A 21,812-nucleotide genomic window follows, 5' to 3' on the forward strand; every position below is an offset into this window, starting at 1 on the left:
AAAAAGAGGCCTGTCTGGCATGGGTACCATTGGTGTTGTGGCTTCTATTGGAAGGGGAAATTATTGCTTAAATATTCTGCTTGATTTTTTAATAGCAAAAAGTTCTCCTTGTAAGCATTCAGTGGCTGTCAGGCAAGTCCTATGACTGTGGGGTCTTTCTGTTTGTGATCCCTCCTTCAGGTCTACCCCTTGATTTGACGCTGGAGCAAGAAATGCCTCTGAGAGCATTGGCTTTGACCTACCACCAGAACTTCAGAGATCTTGCCACATTGCTATACCATTCAGTCCCTGCTTCATGTCAGCTTATGTCAAATGCTTAATTTAGCCAAATTTAGGAGATGGGGGAATAACTGCACACTTGAGACACCCAGTCATTACATTGAAACTGTTTAAGTAAAAATGCTGTGGTTGAAGTCTTTCTGGGTGGGAAGAATTACAGAGGGGAATTGGTTCTGTTCTCCATTCCTTTGTTTGCTGGCAGCATGGTTAAGCTGTAGCAGTGGGCTCACTGAACTCTGCCTCAGCCAGGTTGGCACACTTTCAAATACAGTATCACGTGGCAGCACGTTGGAGCATGCTTATGAAATAGTAAATACTAAATGCTGGTGTGCTAACATTTCCTCCCTTTAAGCCACCAAGAATGCTGTGCTAACATAGGGTATTATATAGAATTCTTTCCCCAAGAACCTTTTGTCTGTCGTAGTGCATAATTGGAGAGCCCTTGAGACATTACTAATAATCATAAGGCTGCAACTTTCTTGTCCTGAGTAGATATCTTCTGCCTGGTCCATCGGAGTCTTATCTCCAACCAGTTTTACATCTGGGTCCTGTACCCAGTTAGAGAAAATGAGGAAATGCTTGTGTGTGCTTTTAAATCCAATGAAAAATATTTCTAAAGCTCTCAGTTGTTACATTGTTTCGATTCGGCATCAGTTACATTGTAAATGCTGTTGCCACTTTATTATCTTTAAGGCAAGACACAGCTTATAGGCAACACTGTAATGTGTTGATAGCAGAAAACAGTAACATCAAAAAAATGTATATAGATTTTTATATGCTGAACTGCATTTTATTTAAAGTGGATCTTGCATTTCTCTGAGCTGCAAGGGAACCCAGACAGCTCCATGCCTGGCCAGCACATCCATCCTTTGGAAAGATACGCTCACGTCATAAATGGAGCTGTGACTGAGATGTTTTAAATATGAACAGAAAGCATTTGCCTAGCAAAGTAAGTTCAAACGAAGGCTTAGAGTGTTAAAGAATAATCACATCATTATTGAGAGCCTTTTGTACAAAGCAGGGTGCTGTTCCATTTCACCAAAGGAAAAGGGTGTGTGTTGGGATGTGCTGCCTCCCACAGTGAAATAATAAAAGCAAGCCTTGCAATAGACCCCGAGTTCTCCATTGTGAACCTGCCTCCATCTTCTCCCTCACAGAGGAAGAGCCACGTCCTGTGTGCTCAGGGGGGTGAGCTGCTTAGTTCCTTGGTTCTGTGGTCTTAGACCATGGTTCTAGGAATTGTAGACGTCTTTATAGTCTGGGCAGAAGAGGTGTTTGAGGAAAAGAAAGCTATGTTTTAGACATGTTGAGTTTCTTTTCCTGTTGTTTAAGTCTTCGGGATTTCATAACTGCTTCAGAGGGAAAGCAGACTATTGCAGATGACAGCATCAGTGAGGCAGCTAAAAGGGACTTTACAAATCGGATGGGGAAATGAGAGTTCACCTTTTCTAGTCTTTTCAAAGTAGAGAAGGTTTTTGCAGTACACACACACATTTTTTAATTACTAAATAGAAGTTGCTATAGAGTTAAAGGAATAATTTTCCTGGCAGCTACAGTTCATTTGCTAGTATATCGCTTTAGATTTTCAAAACTGAGTCTCCATGTGACCTAAAGTAGGGTAAATGTGAATGGTGAAAGTTCTCCGTGACCTATTTAAGTGCCCTTCCTGCACACCATTTAGTTGTTGGCATTAAGAACTCGCTCTTTAGCTGACTTAAGCAGGGGCATGGCGCCTGAGTCACACAGGCCTTGTCCTCGTGCCTGATTAGCACACTGTAGCCTGTGGTGAGGGCTGTGTGGGTCCCTGAGTTGGAAATTTGCAGAACGGGCAGGGGAAGCAGTAAGAAGGGTGTCACTAACTCTTCAAACAGTAACCATGCTTGGTCTCCATTGGCCCATGTGGATGGCGTTTGCCAATTTTGAATTGAGAAGGGTATCCATTAACAAAGAGAAAAGGAAGGAACGAAAGAAAAGTCACATACCCGGAGGATAGCGAAATCTGGACCTCATGTCTTTCCTGATGACTGGAATGATCTCACGGCTCTTCTTTCCCAGAATCCCTCTTTCATCATGAATTTTAGCATGGCCTTTTAAAGAGAACATTCTCTTAAACTCAGCTTCTCAAAGGTGAATGCTGAGTTAGGCTCACTGAGCTGATTTTTCCCTCTGTGTTTTGGCTTTTTTTTTTTTTTCTTCCCTTTGTGACTTCTGTGTCCTTTGTTCATTCTAACCAGTCAAAACAAGTGGATACTCCTGTGTCTCCAGGATTGAGCTTTGAAAATTAAGCTGTATTCTTCCCTATACCTCGTTGATCGTCATCTACAGTAATTACAGACCCTGAGTATCCCGTGACAGTTATTGGTTATTTCGATAAGAATGAACCCCTTAGCAGGAAGAATGTACCCTGATTATAGAACCCTGAGGGCAGAGCGGGACACGGATTGTTCTGAGGATTCGCTTGAATGGCCTCGGTAGGAAACAGATATCGGTCTCAGAATGTGGCTTCTTAGGGAGGTGCATCACTGCTGTTTTCTCTGAGAACTCAGTCTAAAGAACAAACTGAGAGATGAGAGGATGGCTTACTGTCACAGCGTCGCCTCTCTTTCCTCCTCTCGCCCACCTCCCTTTGTCCAGCCTTTTCTGTCTTGAATTTTGCTCGATTTAAATGTTAGCAAACAATCCCTGAACTGAGGAGGACATGTTCAGGGTGTGTCCTGTGAAGGTCAAATGTACAAACTCTCGTGGAGCATTCTTCCGAGGGCCCAAGGCTTTCAGCCACAGTTTCTAGAGCAACAACACTGAAACCTAACTCCCTTTTTATTTTAATAAGGTTGAAATCTTCTATATAGCAGAAGGCACTTTTTGTCATATTTTGACAATTCCATAAAGATGTTCCACAAAGTAACAGCATCTCTGTCCAATTAAATGTTTGCTCTTAATCCTGGGTTTGATTTTATGAAGGGTAACAACGTGTTTACATGAGCATAGGTTAGCTCTGGCCTTGTTTGCACCTCTGAGTATTAGATTGAAGATGCTATAACATGTGTTTTTACTCATCTGAATTCATATTTCCCTAGGACTCTTACTATGGTGACCAGCTTGTCTCACAGTTGGTTTATTTCTCTCACACAAAGGGAGCTGGGTGTCCTTACCTGCTCAGTATCCTGGCGATGGCAGTGTAGAGTCGTAAGGCTCTGTGACCCAGGACCTCAGTAAGCATGTGCGTTCTGTTTCCTTGGAGAGGCAGAGGCAGGTTCTCGCAGACACACAGCACGTACTCTGTACCCCTTCTGACCAGTAACCAACAGGTATGCATTAGGCCGAAGTAAAAAGTGTTGTCAGGAGGAAAACAGAACAAGTGTGTGCAGCAGAGCATCTGTAGTAGTCACTGCCTCAGCAGATGTCTGCCTTGTGTCGAGGGAACAGCATCCACAAGACCTGTACCTAGAAGACTTGGCTGATGTGCCCATCATACCTTCAGTTCGGATAGCAAGAATGATGGGACCTCATTGGTTAGCAGCTGTCGCTTCCTGTGGACACTGAGGATAGGGTAGGCTGCTGCTGCCGTGGCTGCCCTAAGGGCCCCTTGTCTTTAGCTCTACTTGACTGAAAGAATTACACATGCATGTAAATGAAAGTTCAGAACTACCTCCAGCCAGGAACACTAGTTATCTGAGGTGAGCTCTTGAACCATCTAAAGCCCGCTGAGCCCAAGGTCTGAGTGTTCTTTGTTGTATGGTGGAAGTATTTACAAAACCAAGCCACCTCAGAACCCCGTGCCAAAGATGCTGTTGCAAATCACATGTCTCAACTTACCTCAGGGTAGAGATTCTCAGCACATGGGGACCAAGTTGGGCTGGTAGTCCCTAGAAAAGTGAGGTGGCAGGGTTGTGATTGGGTTTCCAGCCACACTTGCTGTCTGTCCACGTGGTTGTTTTATACTCACAAATGGTTGACAGCTGAAGAAATGCTAGGTGAGAACACTATCTGACAGGCTAAATTACAGGAGCCGCTGAACGTAACAGTTCCTGCAGTGTTGAACGATTTTAAAGGAGTTCTTAAGGCCCTTGGGGTATGTAGTGTAGTTATCGCTGGTACAGTCCCATCATCAGAACCAGCTTTTACTCTTAATTTTTTTGGAAGTTAAGTAAAGCAGAGGAGATGAAATTTGCATTCATGAGGCAAAAGTCTTGACAGAAATACAGCATTTGAAACTGACTTTCCAAATACAAGGGCTTTACTTTGGGGGCTGATGTTTGAAAGTGTGTGTTTTAATTAGAATCTATGTAAGCCAAACAGATCGAGACATTATAGTGAGGAAAATGTAATGTGTTTTAAGTAATGTAATTTAAGTAATATGTGTTAAGTAATGGGTTCTTATAAACTGTTAATGCAAGTATTACCACCAAGAGACAGAATGACTGTTTTCAAAGGCCAGTGTGAGCTGCTGTCTGAAAGGTCTTTGTTTCTGTACCATGCCTTACCGGAGGTCTTCAGAGCTTGCTAGGTCCTCAGCCAGAGGCCCGGGCAGAAGATAGTCCCACAAAGCCTCTCCATTTGAACTGGAGTCTCAGCCTCCTGCTCTGGGGCTCAGCCTTCCTGTTGTGTCAAAGTCTATTACTCATCAGTGCCTCTTGGCATCCTCTTGCTTTTCCTGAAGCAACTGAGAACCTGGGTTGGATTTTTTTTAATTTGAGAGGAACTCAAATCTGTCAATACTGACGAGTCAGTGCAGTGGCACAGGGAGGGGGGGAGCCTGACACCTGCCATCCCTGCTCACACCACACCAGCGTTAGCTTTGGGAGATCTGGAAACAGTGTCTCCAGCAAGCTGCTGAACTGAGAATTTCTCCGAGAGCATAGTGTGGTTTTACTGGTGACTAAAGATGAGAGGCCCTATATTTGCTTGTTATGTTTTATAAACCCCTCACCAAAATAACCTCACTTTTAATCTAAGCATCTTAGGACTAGAATTTGGGCCCAGCCGCTATTCCAGAATTTACAGAAATGGAAAAGGCATTCTATTATCATGCTAAAGTCACTTTGTCTTATTGTGTGGTATGTCGTGTGCGTCCTCGTGTCATCTGAATCCATACACTTCCAGCAATCCAGCACACGTCACTACTCTCAGTGTAGGTCACAGCACATCTGAAAGCCTCCGCCATCAGGGAATAGTAAACATTTGTTGACAGGCCTACTTAGCTTGCTGTGTGACAGCCATCTAAAGCCCCTATGGGGTCGATGTTCTCAGTAACCAATTCTGAATGTCCTATGTTAGAACTCTCGATTGAGAACCTGTGATCTATCCGGGTTTCTAACACACTAGAAAGTCCTTTTTAAAAAATCAGTGACAGACCAGTAAAAAAGGGACTAAAGGCATTCACTGCCAAGAATGCTCTTGGAACTCATGTAGTAGTCAGAGAGACATGACGGGAGCAGGTTGTCCTCACCACACATGAGCTGTGACACATGACAAATATTTTAAAGTCAGTAACTAGGGATGGATCAACAGTATCCTTTGGGTTGGTGTGTAGCCAAGAGCTCTCCCTCCAGCACCACAAACAACAGGTATTTTCCGAGACTGGTCATACACATACATCAGTCTTCTATTTGTTGACTATGAGAAGTGAACAAACAACCCCAGGGAACAGATCATTTATCACTGATTATTTTTAATGATTTTGTGCTATGATTTGACCATGGCATTAAGAACAAGCAGAAAACCTGATTTCATAGCTAACAAATAGCACTTGTGCAACATCTCCCATCAAAAAGTATTGCAATTACAGACCTGAGGTCTAAACCACATTGCCGCCCGGGCAAAAGGTGCAGGTGGATGGCGGTTGTGAATCGCTTCCCGTATATAAGCAGGAATTATGTTAAAGAGTGAGCATATGGTTGTTTAAACACAAAGGACTCCCGACTTCTGATCATCATAGCTCACAGAGATCGGAAGGTTCAAATACAGTTGTATTTTTTTAGTAGATTGCTTTATAATAAAAATTAAATGAACTAAAATGCTGTGGATACTGTTGTATATATTTTAAAACAACTTTAAACTCAACAAGGATATGAATTGAAATTGGGTTTTAGAAAGGCAAGCACATCAGACAGGACCAGCATCATTGAGAGGAATGCTCGGTCAGAGCTGGGTCTGCAGGAAAGAATCTGGTTGGTCACACATCTTACTACTGAGTCCAGGACATTCTGACAAGTACTAGAGTGCCCATTTTCTGACTGACTGAGCCTCAGGTCTTGATGCTGGGACCCTCGGGGTGTGCCCTGCAGTAGACAGAGACGTGACCTTGAATTCGGCTGAGACATAGGAGGTACCCACTGTCACATCTACTCCCCTCTGTAAGGAGGTATTAAAGGGCCGAGTCAGCATTAAGAGTCGTACATTAAGCATAACTGGTACTAGCTTGAAGCTTTTATCCTCTTTGTTTTCCTGATTGGGAGAAAATTCTGTTTCTGACTTTCGATATCAGAGCACATAACCACGGGACAAAGAAAAGCCTGGAATTGCTCAAATGATCACCTGATGACATAGCTGGATTAGCTAGGACAGGCAAGATTCAATGGATTGCCTTTCTGGATAGCGCTTGGTATCCATGGACACCAAGGCTTCTTTGCTTTAAAGAGAAAATAAAAAGACAAAAACGCCAAAGCTACAATTGGATACTAAAGACCAAGCCGGAAGAGAGAAGTATGACTTGACATGCAGCTTAACACGTAACCTGGTAATTAAACCTAATTGTCTTAGGACTACCACAGAACACAATGGGAATCAGATTCTAGACTCAGCTGACTGACAGTTCTCTAATGACAACTTAAAACATTTCCCTACCCCAATCATCTTCCCCAATGGATCTTTTCTCTGAGACACTCCTATAAATTCCAGACAGTTCATTGGCGCCATAGCTTCCATTTATAAGACAAGGCACTGAGAAACACGGGACACAAATGGTCACAAGTGCCCTGAGGCTGAAGAGCCTCTGCTACAGGTTACTCACTTTCCTGACACCATGTGTGTCATCAAAGGTTTGCACATCCCACTGAGGCCTGACACTGATAACTACATGGAGAGAAAAGGCTCGCGCATAGAACAAGCTCAAAAGCAACTTTTCCCCCCGATGACTAAAATAGAACCAAACTGGTTAACTATTTCTAAAGGGATTAAAATAAAAATATCTTAGAAATTGCCAAAGTATTTTCAGAGCAAAGGTGCAACTTAATTCCTATGTATATGCTGGTCGTAAACGGCTGCTTTCTTGTTCAGACTTCATCCCATGGTGTTAATATGGTATTTAATAGGAAAATAAACTACATAGATTTTTATCTGTATGTAATCATTTGCAAGTTTCCTTACAAAAGATGGAATACATAGGCATTCACAAATTCTATGCCATTTCTGTTAAAACTGGTATCTATACAATATATTACAGTATTAATTTGTTCTACCCATTGGGTAGAGTATGTGCATATGTTCAATGTATATACAGCACCTTACAAATAAAAGCAGTTGAAGAAGCACCATTTCAAGTGAGGCACAACAGAGGTGAGAGCTGCACACTGGGGCTGGGGCCCTACATCTCCTGACATCAGAACAAGGCACCTCAGCTGCTTAGAGATGGACTTACCGGAGCTAGGGACCAAGGGGGCATGTGCGGCCACCTCACCTATCTAGTGCTAACCTTGCTATGTTACAGTGTCCCCAGCATACCTAGGGACAAAGATGGGGTGTGTGGGGAGAGAAGTCCCTTGCTCAGCAAATTTCCCTGTGCTGTGACATCAGCCTTGTGCTACATCCAGCTGGCAAAGCCAGCTGTTAAGTGACATCTTTATTCCTAAAACCTATGGACTAAGGGAGTCTGAGAATGCCATTGTGGTTTGTCCATATCTCCAAACCCATGAACAGCTCCTGGCAGCCAGACAACAGGGTTTGTTCCAATGGGTACAGCCTTAAGCCATGGAGTTGCTTATGATTTTAGGGTGCAAGCAAGTCTTGATGGGCAACTGACATGGGAGAAAAGCAAAAGATAGCAAAGCAAATACCCTTTCTAGTTTCTTCCCCTCGTCCCTACTGCTGGGAGTTTAGGAGGCATAGAGCAAAACTCTGGAAGCACTACCACGGCATGTACACTAAGTCTCTGTGGCCCAACTCCTGAAGTCCAGGAATGCCCATGCTCTGTCTAGCAGTGTCAGCAGACCTCAACAGAGGCCACATGGGTTTCCTCAGTAATAGAGCCTGAGAGCATCTTAGGGATCTACCACAGGAGTCTAAAAGAACAGTTGGGTAAGAGCTGTAAAGCCTACACCTGTGGGGAGGGAAGGCAGGCATACGAATGGAGTCTCAGATCAAAGCCGCTTTCTGAAAATAACTTCCTTTTGGTCCTGATAAAGATCAATTGGAGTTACTTAGAATTAAAAGAAAGTTATATATATATATATATATATATATATATATATATATCCTCCAAGTCCCATGTTTGTGTGAAGAGGCATTCATCCCAGTTTTCCTCATCCTTGACTCCTGAGTTGGAGCTGAAAATTACTAAGGAAAAGTGTAATTCTCACAGTATGCCTGTAAGCTTTAGTCACTGCCACCTCAGGATCTCCTGTAGGTAAGATTCGTGTCGACTGGCGAAGGTATGGAGTATGCTTTACCAGTAAACATAATTGGGTGGAGTAGTTGGCTTCATAAGCTCTTATATCTTAATATTGCTTCTGCATTTATAGAATTTCTGAAGAAGCAAATGCAAGCCAAAAGGCTGATTTCCAGATGGATTTGCAGGCCTGTGTTTCATAATTCTGGAAAGCTGTGAGACAGCAGATGAGTGGCCCAACCAGGACTGCTCCTTCTAATAATGTAAACCTTTACTCATGTGTCCCATGGGAATAATCTGTCGGTATAACCTGTTGTCAGTTGCCTAAATTCACTGCTTTCTAAACTGAACACCAGACTTGTAAGCACTCAGCTTCTTGAAAGACAACAGGTGCCACTCTATGAGCTGTGTCTTCACAGTAGCTCCATAGTCAATACCTTAGAGCCAGGAGACAGCAAGGCATAGACTTTTGGCTAGAGGGCTATGACCTAAACCTCTTCCCTGTGCTGAGAGAAATAGACAGATTCATTCTTATGATCTTTGCTTTGGCTTCTATACTAATTCCATAAAGAGGCCCAGCCTCAAAATCATTGTTGGGTGTGTGTGTGTAATAAGAAGGCAACTTCTCTTTTGAAAGGTAATTAAAGATACTTGATACTATTGGTATCTACAAAATGCCCTTGTGCCTGCCAAGTTCCAGCGTTATTTACGAGTCTCTGATATTAGTTCATTCTCACAACTCGTAGAAAATGAAGAGAGGATAAAAGGAAGGACTGAGAAGCTGTTTGGAGCTGAAACTAAAAGCTGGGCTTGCCAGCTTCACCAGAAACTACTTAGGATTTGGAATGGCAAAACCATAACCTCACCTTCCCCTGGCAGCCATCCATCCCAAGTCCTACCAGTGAGATCCCAGTGAGGACACAAACCTCTCCTCTGCCACTGTATGTCGGGGTACCATTTCAGCACAGTCTGAAAGCATAGGTCGCCAGCAGCCAGAACCTTCACAGGAAGCCTCAGAGAAGTGGGAAAGGTCACCTTTGGCCTGGTTAACCTGTGGCCTAAGAGGCCACTGAATGTTACCAGACAAGACAGAGGAGCAGCTCCTGAGTCCCAGTGTACAGCCTTCCAAGCTGCCTTTTAGACAAGCTGATGGCTGCCGCCTATCTGTGCTCTCCCTTTTTGGCTGGGAGTATTCCTGTGGGTACACACAACACTGTAATACGGATGAATCCAATGGAGATTTCAAATCTCAAACCTGGCCAGTGGCCTGCCTACGAAGATAAGCAGGAATGAGAAGCCTGGGACTTTGAACAATCTAGTTCTCAGGTAAGAACACAGAGTCACTTCACGTAATCACTTCTGCAAACAGTAACATACCACGGAGAAGGAGCGAGAGATTGGTTTGGTGTTAAAGTTACCACTGAATTTTCATCCCTGTTCATTGTGTTGCATGCAGAGGCCAAGCTTCCAGAAAGCAGGTCTGCCACTGCAGATGAGCCTACCTTAGTGCATTTTAAAAGCCAGCTCTTGGATCTGCATAAGAAAGGTGTTGGGTTCTTCCTTTAATTCTACATAAAAAAAATATTAGAAATCATAGACTGACTTCAAATACTAAGAAGCCATTTTCTAGCTGCAACTTTGCCTGCCATGCCTTGCCCTGAGTCACACCCTGACCCATCACCTCTAACTTCTAACTGACCACGGGACAAAGACCGGCTGTGCAGAGGGAGTGTGGCATGAGTGTTGGCAGGATTCCCCTAACATACAACACTGGTGATATGTAGTGGCTTATTACGCCAAACTTGTTCCTCTGTCAGGTCCAGGGGCATATTAAAACCTAAGAAACCATTGCCAGCGCGGCACTTAGGAAGCCAAGTGGCCTTGGGGACAACTGCTGGTGGTGCCAACTCAGCAGAGCTGCCTACCTAGGAAAGGGACTGGGAAGGCAGTGGGACTCACTGTGACCCATAGTTCAGCAGTACGCAAAAGAACCAGCTCGCATTTTAGACAATTTATTGCATAAAATAGGGTATGTGTCTGAAGGTATCTCATGCTACCGTGAAAAAAGAAAGTCTACACTGCTGATCCCGCTGGGAATAAGACTAGCTCTGTATGACGCTCAGCACACAATGCGAGTGTTTCTTTTCACCAGCCTCTCCAAATACCTCAGTAGTACACTGCTTCTGGCTGCAAATTCTTGCGACATAACCACATGAACTTGGCGAACACCAGGGGTACATCCCCAGATACCTTTCTTGTATGACTCTCTGGACACTCAAGAGTGCTCCTTGGGCATGATAGCCATCCATAGGTGACAAGACAACATATAGAACTTCACACAACATGGTTCCCTCATCCATATTTTTAAACATTGAGATAGTGCAACTCTTAAAACATACCATCACAACACAAATTACTTCCCTCTCACTCATCTAACTTCTCCAACTTTAAACCTTGGCACACAAAACAGGAGTTTTGACTCATATTTTTAAAAACAAAATAAGTTTCACACCTTTGGAGAAAAAGCAAACTGGCTGATTCTTCCCCATGATAATATATAATAATTCTTCCTTCTTTATTCAGTTAATTATAAAACAGGCCATTGTGGCCTCATTTATCCGAAGTCTCCTTTTGGAATTAAATATGTCAAAAATACCTCTGTGGGTCTTACTTTCATGATGTCTTCAAAGCAGCCTTTTGGGTTTTCTCTGCACACCCCTTTGTGGAGCTCATACCATCTCTAACCCTGTTCTCCACCCCTGCCCCAAGATGAACACTGTTTGTGTGGTCAAACCGGATGGAAGTTTGTATTGTGTTTCAGTCTTGTTTGCATGCAATTCCCGTGAAAGGAATCAGAAACGAAGACCGTGTTTGCACATTTTGGTTTTACTCAGCTGTACCACGTAAAGCTGGACAACACTGTGGCAGTGGGGCCAGCGGGCCTCTCTCTCTCTCTCTCTTTCTCTCTCCCTGCCGAGGTTTTTCTCTCCTTGAAAAGTGCACTCTGGAGGGAATCAGACCAGGTCCCCAGGCTTCCTGTCTTTGCCCTTGATGGGTACTATTGTGCCCTCTGAGTTGTTCGGCTGAAACTGTTGTCTGCTGCCCCTGTGTGCGTTGCTGTGCTGGTGATGGAAGAATGAGGTGCCTGGGTAGTGGCCCATCACCTCGCTGTAAGTCGGGGGCGGCCCTTCCATTCTTCCGTTACTGCTACAGGTAGCTGCACTGATGCCCGAGTGGCTGCTTGGTGGGCATGGTCCCCCGTTGTACATAGAAATGTCTATCAAGTCACTGTCAAAAACGGTTCGGTTGGGCGGGGCCCTCACGGACTCTCGGTTGAGTTCCATCTGCTGCTCTGGGTCCCGGAGCTGTAGAGTGCAGGGTCCTTGGTAAGGAGGTGGCTCCTCCCCGTCTGACAGGGAGATGGTGGGAGGCAAGTCAATCTCATGCTGCACATAGGGGTAGGTGGGCTGGAAACGACTGAACGGATCCCGCTGGATGAAAGATGGGGTCGTAAACCTATCCCTGCCCCGTGGGGCACACATGATCTGGAAGGAGAAGAGAAGAGGTCTCAGGACATTCTCAATACAACAGTGACCACCAACGGGAAGGACTGAGGGAAGCTCAAGCTTGCTCTGTGTTCACACCAGGTTACACACACACACACACACACACACACACACACACACACACACACACGCCTCACATCATTTCCTATGTAAAACAAAAAAGAACTTGTCTAGTGCAGTGGTTTGAATAACTTGACCCAGGCAGCGGCACTATTAGGAGGCGTGGCCTTGTTGGAGTGGGCGTGGCCTGTTAGAGTGGGTGTGGCCTTGTTAGAGTAGGTGTGGCCTTGTTGGAGTGGGCGTGGCTTTGTTGGAGGAAGTGTGTCATTTTGGGGATGGGCTTTGAGACCTTTCTCCTAGCTGCCTGGGAGACAATCTTCTAGCTGCCTTCGGAACAAGAAGTAGAACTCTCAGCTCTTCCAGCACCCATACCTGCCTAGACACTGCCACGCTTCCCACCATAATGAAAATGGACTGAACCTCTGAACCAGTGCCATCTGCTGCTCTTGATCCCGGAGCTGTCAAGTGCAGGGTCCTTGGTAAGGAGGTGACTCCTCCCCCTCTGATAGGGAGATTAAATGCTGTCCTTTACAAGAGTTGCTGTGTCATGGTGTCTCTTCACAGCAATGAAACCCTAACTATGACATCCAGAGTCATTTTGTTTGTTTTTCAAGAAGGGGGCGGGGTTAGACCTAATGTGTATTAGCATATCTGGAGGGGCTAAACTGAAGACTTGGATGTACTGGAATTTTTTGGGCAGGCAACAAAGATTAAAATGAGACCTCATGGAGTGGAGAGAGCAGGGAGCAGGGCTGGGGCAGGGAACATGGTGTGGTCCTCTAGGAGCCAGGTCACAGATGACTTCATCCAAGCCTCAGTGGCTCTACCCATAAAATATAAGATGAGGCAGAGCAAGCCTTTTGTTTTCTTGGGACCTGACAGCTCTGGATCCCAAAGGATGAGCCAAGGGACAGGGGTCTCTGAGGTTAAATACTCTGCGAATAGCTAAATAAAGCAGAAACTCTTGGATTTCTTTTGGATTTCTATACTTTTACAGTTATTTCATTATAAGTTTACTACAGCGGTTTTAAGTTGCTAATATGGAAAACTTTACATTTCAAGGTAAATAGCATTGTAGATTTCTTTCCCCAAAATGTCTTTAAAACTCTTGGGAGTCTTCTTTAAAACAGTAAAGTATAGGCTGCCAACGTGTAAGCTGGTGAAAGAGAAAGTCAGAATAATGGGAAATAGACATTATTCCAAAGGCAGAAAACGCTTCAGAAATCCACAAATGATGTCAAACGAAGAAGGGGAAACACAGCATGGAGAAGTGAGCTGAATATAGCCCCAGCTACTTGGTTGCCTGATTGGCACAGGAGGGGAGCTGGAGGAGAGACTGGTGTCTCTACCCTCAGGACAAGCCCTCACCTCCCAGGCTCCAGACACAGTTGCAAGCTTTGCCGAGCTAGCAATTACCTAAGTGGTCAGATCATCAGCAGAGAAGGTCCCATTCGGTCACACTTTATGACTTTATGACCGTACTGCTACCACACTGAGGTAGGATCTATTGTTTAAAATGGAGCGGCCCCAGGGAACCAAGCTCTGGGAACAGCTGAAGGTCAGCCAACTTCACTGTGATCTGACACAGGCCCTGGATGAGGGAAGACACAGTGAAGCAGTTGTGGACATCAGGATGCGTAGATGGCGTCAGGCCAAAGAGGGGCGGAAACATGAGGCTAGGTTCATGCTAGGGTGTATATAGAAAGAGACCATTTCCCCCTGGATAGCCTGAAACAGATAACTTGGATTGAGAACAATCTTGGAATGCAATCGTTCTGATCCAGAGGCCAGTGAATGGATAAAATGCTAGAACCACCTATCTGCCCTTTTACTGCTAAAAACTTGGAGACCTCTGATGTCCCAGAAGTGTATCTGACACTACAAAAGCTGCACCTTTCCAGCAGGATGAGGAGTAGGAGATCTTCAGTGTAGAGAACACAGATCCTCCACATGGGCAAGCTCAGTATGTTGCTCTCCTCAGTTTCAAAGCACTGGGGAGGCACGCCCCAGCTAAAACATCAGCCACCCTAGGATTATGGTCATGGAGACCGGGAAGGATGTTACAGCCTGCCCACCCCTCCACTACAAAGCTAACTATGGTCACCAGAGACTCCTGGTAAGTAAAGGAAAACTGTCAAGATAAAGACAGCTCTGTCAGACATCATATACTTGTCCAGTACAGGCTTAGCTGCCCCCTGCCCCTCCGTGCATCTAAGTGGCAATCTCCAGTTCTCAAGGACCCAGAATCAGGCTCCAATGCCACATCTTTATTCTCCTTTGGGATTCTTTTTATAAATCAGAAAATATGAATTTCATTTATTTGTGTACGGGGGAGGGACAGGACGTGGCTTTCGGCACATGTTGGGAGATCAGAGGACAACTTGGGGGAATCAGGCCCGACGGCAGCCATCTTTACCCACCATGCCATCTCACTGGCCCATGGCTCCCCTGTATTACTACACACACCAGGGTTTTTATTTGTATTATATTTTAAAAAATGTTTTATGTTTTTATTCCTCCCCTTCACATGCTCCTCTATTTTTTTTTGTGTCTTTTGATTACTGAAAATATATTCTTTTTCCTTTAAGTTTCCTTTTCTCTTTCCTGTTCAAGTTTTTCCCTTCCCCACTCTATAGTTAATAGTATTTTGACTTCATGTTATTGTTAATGTTTTTAAAGTTATTACGTTTACATTACAGGCATATGCTCTCATTCACACACAGTTCACATTGGGGGTGAGGGAATGTCAAAAGACTGCAGGAGTTTGTTCTCTCCTTGCCATGTGGGTTTTTGACACTGAACTCAGGTCATCAGGCTTGGTGGCAAGCACCTCCACTCGCTGAGCCATCTCATCTGCTCTTAAACCAGTGGGTCTCAATCTGTGGGCCATGACCCTTTTGGGGGTTGAACGACCCTTTCACAGGGGACATGTGTCATATGTCCTGCATATCAGATATTTACATTACAATTTTTAACAGTAGCTAAATTACGGTTACGAAGTAGCAACAGAATGATTTTATGGTTGGGGGTCAGCACAACATGAGGAACTGTATTAAAGGTCATAGCACTGGGAAGGCTGAGAACCACTGCTAGTCACTTTTCCCCCTCCTCTTGTACTTATCTGAATTGTTTTCCAACTTATGCATTATTGAGAAATCCTTACTTTCTTTCTCCTGCTCCTCCTCCCCCTAATCTCTTGTCCTTTAATAACATTTCCTCGCCTCTCCTCCTCTTCCTCTTTTACTTGATCTAGCTTCCTCTGGTTCGGCCTTCTCCCTGTCTCCTTCCTCTGCCTCATTCACTCACTATTTCTGTACTTACCTTAAGTAATTTTAAACCCATAACACACTTATACCATGTTTTACTATTTTAGCTTCATGGTCATATATATGTGGTCCCCTTTTTTTTAAAAACATAATCTCTTTTCATAACCCTGGCTGTCCTGAACTCACAGAGATCTGACCACCTCTGCCTCCCAAGGGCTGAATAAAGATGTGCACCACCACGCCCAGCTATATATGGTCGTCTCAGTGACTTATCAGTGAGCTATCATTGATGTTAAGTGTATTTCCATAACTATGACATGTTACTGCTATTACAACAGATTTTGTTTCTGTTTTTCTCCTGAATGGTGCTGGGGATTGAGCTCGCAAGAATTGAGCTCAATAAAATCAACACCTCCACAATGGAAATATTATCTAAACTAATGTTTAGATGGAAAAACAAGGCAACGTGTGATTCTGAACTTTTGGGAGAAAAAAAAAAGCCCCTAAAAAGATGGAAGTGTAATATCCAAGGAATCAAATAAAAAAAAACATGCAGTAGAAGTCTTTACCAGTAAAGTCACCCAAGCAGAAGAAAGATAATCAGGGCCAGGTTGACAAAGCACTACAGTCAAACATAAATAAGAGGGGAAATGAACAAGAATGACAACGGCTAAGAAATCTAAGGAAAAATCCAGACTCTCCAGGGTAGAAAAGATTAGAAATGAACACTAAAAGCATAGAGTATTCAGAGAAACAGAAATTATCCCAATCTAGGTAAAGAGACGAACATTCAAACAGCACAGGCATTGAGAACTCAAAACAGGCACGGCCAGAGAACCCCGGACATTTTACAGTCAAGACAGCAAAAACGCAAGTGAAAGAAAACAGCGTTCAAAGCTGCAATGGAAAGATACAAACTCACCTGCAAAGGAAGGACCATCAGAATAACACCAGACCTCTCCAGCAACCCTACAAGCCAAGAGCGCATGGGATGACAGATCTCAATCCCTGAAAGTAAGGACCGCAGATTGGGATATCCAGGAGAGCGAGGTTGCCAGAGAAATAAGCACGTCTCAAGGCAATCACAAACTAAAGCAGTTCTGATCTTTAAGTCAAACGACAGAGGAGACTTAAAAGGAATGTTATATACAGAGAAGGAAGAGACCACAGAAAAGAACAAACTCCATGAGAACCAACAATAACTAGCTCGAATAACAACAGAAGTGGTGGTCAGGAATTAGTAAACATCTCCCAATAACAACCTGAAATGCAAATGTTTTTGACTAGCCTAATAAAGAGGTAAAACACGTACAGAGATAGAAATATATACCCGTTTCTCCAAGAAACATAACTCATGGGTGAAGGCACTCACGCATTTCAAAGAGCTGAAGTTATTTTGCTATGCATATGGAAATCAAAAGCTGGTGTAGTTATTCTGATGTATGATAAAGCAGTCTTCAAATCGAAATTAGAAGGGATAAGGTCATCATTAATAAAGGAAATATTACTCAAGAAGATATAACAATTACAAATACATATGCACCAAATATGGGGACCTCCAAATTCCATAAAACAAAAAGTCATGGATCATGATACAAGGCTTGGTGATCTCAATACCCCACTTGCATCTCCAGATAGGGCATCTAAACTGAAAGTCAACAAAGAAACCTCAGAGTTAAAGCATACCACAATTCAAATGGATTTAACAAATCGTCTAGAATAACCCATGCAACGGATATGGAGTACACAGTGTTCTCAGGAGTCCACAAAATCTGTTCTCCATAGACCACATTATAGGTTACAAACACTAAGGACCTGGAGTAATTTGTTTCTTATTAGGTCATAATGCAATGAAAATGGAAAGCCATAGCAAGACAAACTACAAAAAAACTCACAACGAATACATGGAAATTCCTCTTTCTCCTTCTTTCGAAGAAAAGCTAACATCAGTGCTCCTCAAAGTGTTCCACAAACTAGAAAAGGGAGGAAGACTACTGAGCTCATTCTACAAGGCAAGAAATACCCTAAGAGCAAAAGTTTATGAAGACACAACAGAGAAAGGAAACTAACTACAGACCAGTTTCCCTGATGAACAGGGATGCAAGGGTTCTCAAGAAAATTCTGACCAGCCAAGTTCAAGAGCACATCAACAGGTTGATCTCATTCCAGAGACACAAGGCTAGATTAACAAATGCAAATCAGAACATTTAATTCGGCACATAAATAGACTTGAGGACAGAATTACATGAACACCTCAGTAGATGCAGAAAAGGCCTTTAACAAGGTCAGCATCCCTTCATGGCCAAAAGCCCTGCAGAACCTAGAAATGAAAAGAATGTGCCTCAACATAATAAAGGCTATGCATGACAAACCTACAGCCGACATGATACCAAGTGGGGAATCACTTAGAACATTAACTCCAAAGTCGGGAATGGAGCCAAGGTGGTCTCTCTTTGAACTTGTATTCAATATAGTGTTCTAAGTCACAGCTAGTACCGTAAGACAAGAGAATGGAGTAAAAGAGATACAAACAGGAAAGAAGGTAAGTTACTCTTACTTGCAAACAACATGAGCTTTAAAAAAACAGAAAACTCCATAAAGAAACCTCTGAGACGTGATACATACATACATATATATATATATTTACCACAGTGCCTCCAACCCTCACCCAGATGGCTACTGGAAAGTTCTCCTGAGAGAGTTTTGGTTTAGTCTGACCGCCAATACCTACGTTGGGTCCCACAAATTTCATTGTTTCATGATCTTTGTACATCTAAGTTTTGTTATTTTATATTTATACTGAAATACTTAAAACTTCAGATAATCGAAGAACATTATGTCACATGTTTTAACCCTGGCTTGGGAGTCAGAAACTGGTGCATCTCTGTGAGTTCAAGGTTGGCCTGATCTACATAGCCAAACCAGGTCTATGTGATGAGAATTAGCCTCAAAAACTCATATTATTGTATATGGGTCAAGTTGATATGTTAAAACTATGACTATACTTGTAAAACTCAGTCAGTAGCTCCAAGATAATCCAATATTCAGCAATTTTAAACCTATTCTCTACATAAAGCTTAGACACATGATTCTAAGGGAAAGTCCTTATGGCCCTTTTAAGCAAAGTTACAGACAATGACTTCACACTAAAGTTGATTTTGAATCCAAGGCTGTGGCCATGACTTCTCCCCCCAGCCTCTGTCTTACCTCTGAAGCCCCTGGCCGCTGCACGGAGCTGTCAGAAGGCCACAGGGACCCTTCCTGGAGGTGGGAAGAAGAGAAGTGGGGAACAATAGATAAGAAAATCACATTTCATAATAAAATCATGTGCATCATACAACAGCAGCAGTAGCCCCCCAAATCTTTAAACCCACTTTTTTGAAACAAAAATCACTTTGCTCTTTGGACAATGTCTCACTTGTCTAAAACATGGGAACAGGAAAGAGCTGGTCCCATTGCATGCCTCACATCTAAGAGGAATGTTCTAACCCAACGACAAAATTAGAGACCTTAGATCCTGGACATATGGATTTGAAGTCATAAATACTGGTTCGTCTATGTAACCATGTGCTTCAAATGGCCATCAAACTATACACAGTCGGGGCCTACCCTTGAATGACCCCTGGGGTAGATAAGCCTTGAGAAGCCTCCTCAGAAGAATGTATCATCTTGGCCTGCCAGGATCAAATGCCACACATACCCCCATTACCACACAGCCTGAAGTCTATGGCTGCCACAGAGATACAACCCCATGCAGGTCAGCTCTCAACATTAGTTGCAGTTTCCAAAGCCTGGATGAACTTCTATGGTCTTCTATTAATGTTTAGCCTGAATATTCACATAATAATAAATAGGAGCTGTCTTTTCGAGAAATGTGTGGCAAGGACCAGCCATGATGGGACAACATTTACTGCCAAGCTTGAAGACCTGAGTCTGGTTCCCAGAATCCAAGTGGTAAGGAGAGAACCGACTCCGGAAAGTTATCCCTCAAACTCTGCACATGCACCAGGGCACACAAACTTGCACACATACACACATACATAAATAAATACATACATACATACATACATACATACATACATACATAAGAATTTTAAAAACTTTGACTAGACTATCAAGGTCTAAGCATATAACTTCATTATTGGAACAACTGTTTTCCTACACCATGTTTACCAAGCACTCCATGGTGATATGCCTTTTGAGGTTAAATATTGGCTATTTGCAAGAGTTTCTTGGTTTACTGTCATTGCTATTGTCAGAGTAAGATCTTCTGCAGAGGGAAGACACCTGTATTTTTGGACTTCTGGGGATATGTATACTTGGTCTCAGGAGATCACGGAGTTTCCTCAGACTGCAGAGTCCTCAGTAAAAACAGCCACAGTGAAACAGATGCAAGTGCACACTGTTCTTTCCAGTGTCCAGTGTTCCAACAGAAATACTCACTTCATTGCTAACCACATTGTTTTGTCCAATACATAAAACCCGTTCCTAAGATACTCCCAGGACATCATGGACTCAGTAGCAAAAATATCAACAGACCCAGCTGTTCGGAGGAAGTGTGGGCATAAGGGTCCGACTATGAAATTATGTAACGAATCATTACAGCTTGTGCCTGGCAACAGGCGAAGGACTTAAATCAAATGGTGTGACTGATGGATCCCCTTCCCAGTACAGCAAAAGAGTAACTAGCACCAGATTCCAGAGAGCAAGTCCACTGGTATTTCTGAGATCCTCTAGCCACACTGCCACCAGTCACTGCCACCTCTCCTCCCTCCTTCCTGCCCAGCTCCAATCATTTAATGGCGCCATCAAGAACGAGGGCTCAACTTGTCTCAATGGCAATGACTATTCTTAGTGGCTTCCTTTTCAAATTGTCAGATCCGACCAAAGCGCTTGCAAGGAGGAGTCCCTAGCAGCCTCTCAGACATCCCTCCTTACTTGGCCTGTCATACCTTATAGGTGCTTGTTAAAACTCTGCACTGGGAATTACTTAGTGGGGTCATTACCTGGGGCAGCCACCCATGAACCACAATGGATGCCTAATAACGTTCTGATAGAAGGCAGAATTGCTCATCCTGACTTTATCCTTTCTCTGCTCACCCTGCCTTATCTTCTGCAACCATGGCCTCCTTTGTCTCTGAAGACAAGGCCTGTCTAGCATAGGGAATTCAATGGCTTCTCCTCACTTTAGACATTCCCGCATGCACCTTTCGGTGCCTCGGCTGTCCATTAAGGATAACCATAACCACAGACCTCAAGGTGCAGTCTGTACCCTTGCAAAGCTCCTAGTAGCCGGGAGACAGTGGACAGAGTTAGTTCCAAAGAGCACTGCAACGTTGAGGCTTATGATATGCTTCTTCCCCACCCCACCCCCCTGGAGTTTTTCCTGCAATCAAATCTTCATTGTGAATGAACACGCTATTTTTTATTCTCCAGATAATACAGTAAGAGAGTTCCTCACCCTCACCTTTGCCCATCAGGATAGAACAGTTTTCTTCCAAGTCTACAAGGCTCTGTGTGGTGAGAGCCTAGACAGTGATAAACACACTAAGTGTTTCCTTAACAATAACAATGCTTTCCTATAACAATACCTCTCAGTCTGTGTCTATAAAAGGCCCATGACAGAGGTGTGTGTGTGTGTGTGTGTGTGTGTGTGTGTGTGTGTGTGTGACTGTACTTTCTGTATATAGATACAGCCTGCTAATGTTTGAATGAAAAATATCCCTCATGACTCATGCATTTAAACACATGCGCCCCAGTTGGTGGCGCTGTTGTTTGGGAAGCTTATGGACCCTTTAGAAGAGAAAGCCTTGCTGGAGAAAAGTATGTTACTAGAAGTAGACTTTGAGGGGTTATAGCCTCACCTGACTTCCTGTGCTTTCTCTCTGCTTCCTGTGTGCAGATAAATATGATCTACCAGCTCATACTCTGAACACCATGCCATGCCTTCCCCAGCATTGTAGACTCTCCCTCTAGAACCATAAGCTAAGCATTATCTTCTTTAATTTGCTGTTGGTCATGGAATTTTATTAAAGC

The 21,812-nt window shown here is 43.6% G+C and overlaps 1 protein-coding gene across 3 annotated transcripts in view; it reads right to left on the minus strand.

Annotated features, from left to right (window-relative positions):
* Positions 1-10,880: 10,880 nt before the first annotated feature.
* Ldlrad4 (low density lipoprotein receptor class A domain containing 4) overlaps positions 10,881-21,812 on the minus strand; it is a 203,232-nt gene continuing 192,300 nt past the window's right edge. For all 3 annotated transcript variants that reach the window (XM_032885581.1, XM_032885582.1, XM_032885583.1), the window contains 2 exons: positions 18,984-19,037; positions 10,881-12,429 (listed from right to left, as the gene is read on the minus strand). In XM_032885581.1, the coding sequence (XP_032741472.1) occupies positions 11,899-12,429; positions 18,984-19,037 (585 nt within the window). In that variant the 3' untranslated portion in view covers positions 10,881-11,898. The remainder of the gene's footprint in view (positions 12,430-18,983; positions 19,038-21,812) is intronic.

This window comes from Rattus rattus, chromosome 15 (assembly GCF_011064425.1).
Source record: "Rattus rattus isolate New Zealand chromosome 15, Rrattus_CSIRO_v1, whole genome shotgun sequence".
Taxonomy (NCBI): domain Eukaryota; kingdom Metazoa; phylum Chordata; class Mammalia; order Rodentia; family Muridae; genus Rattus; species Rattus rattus.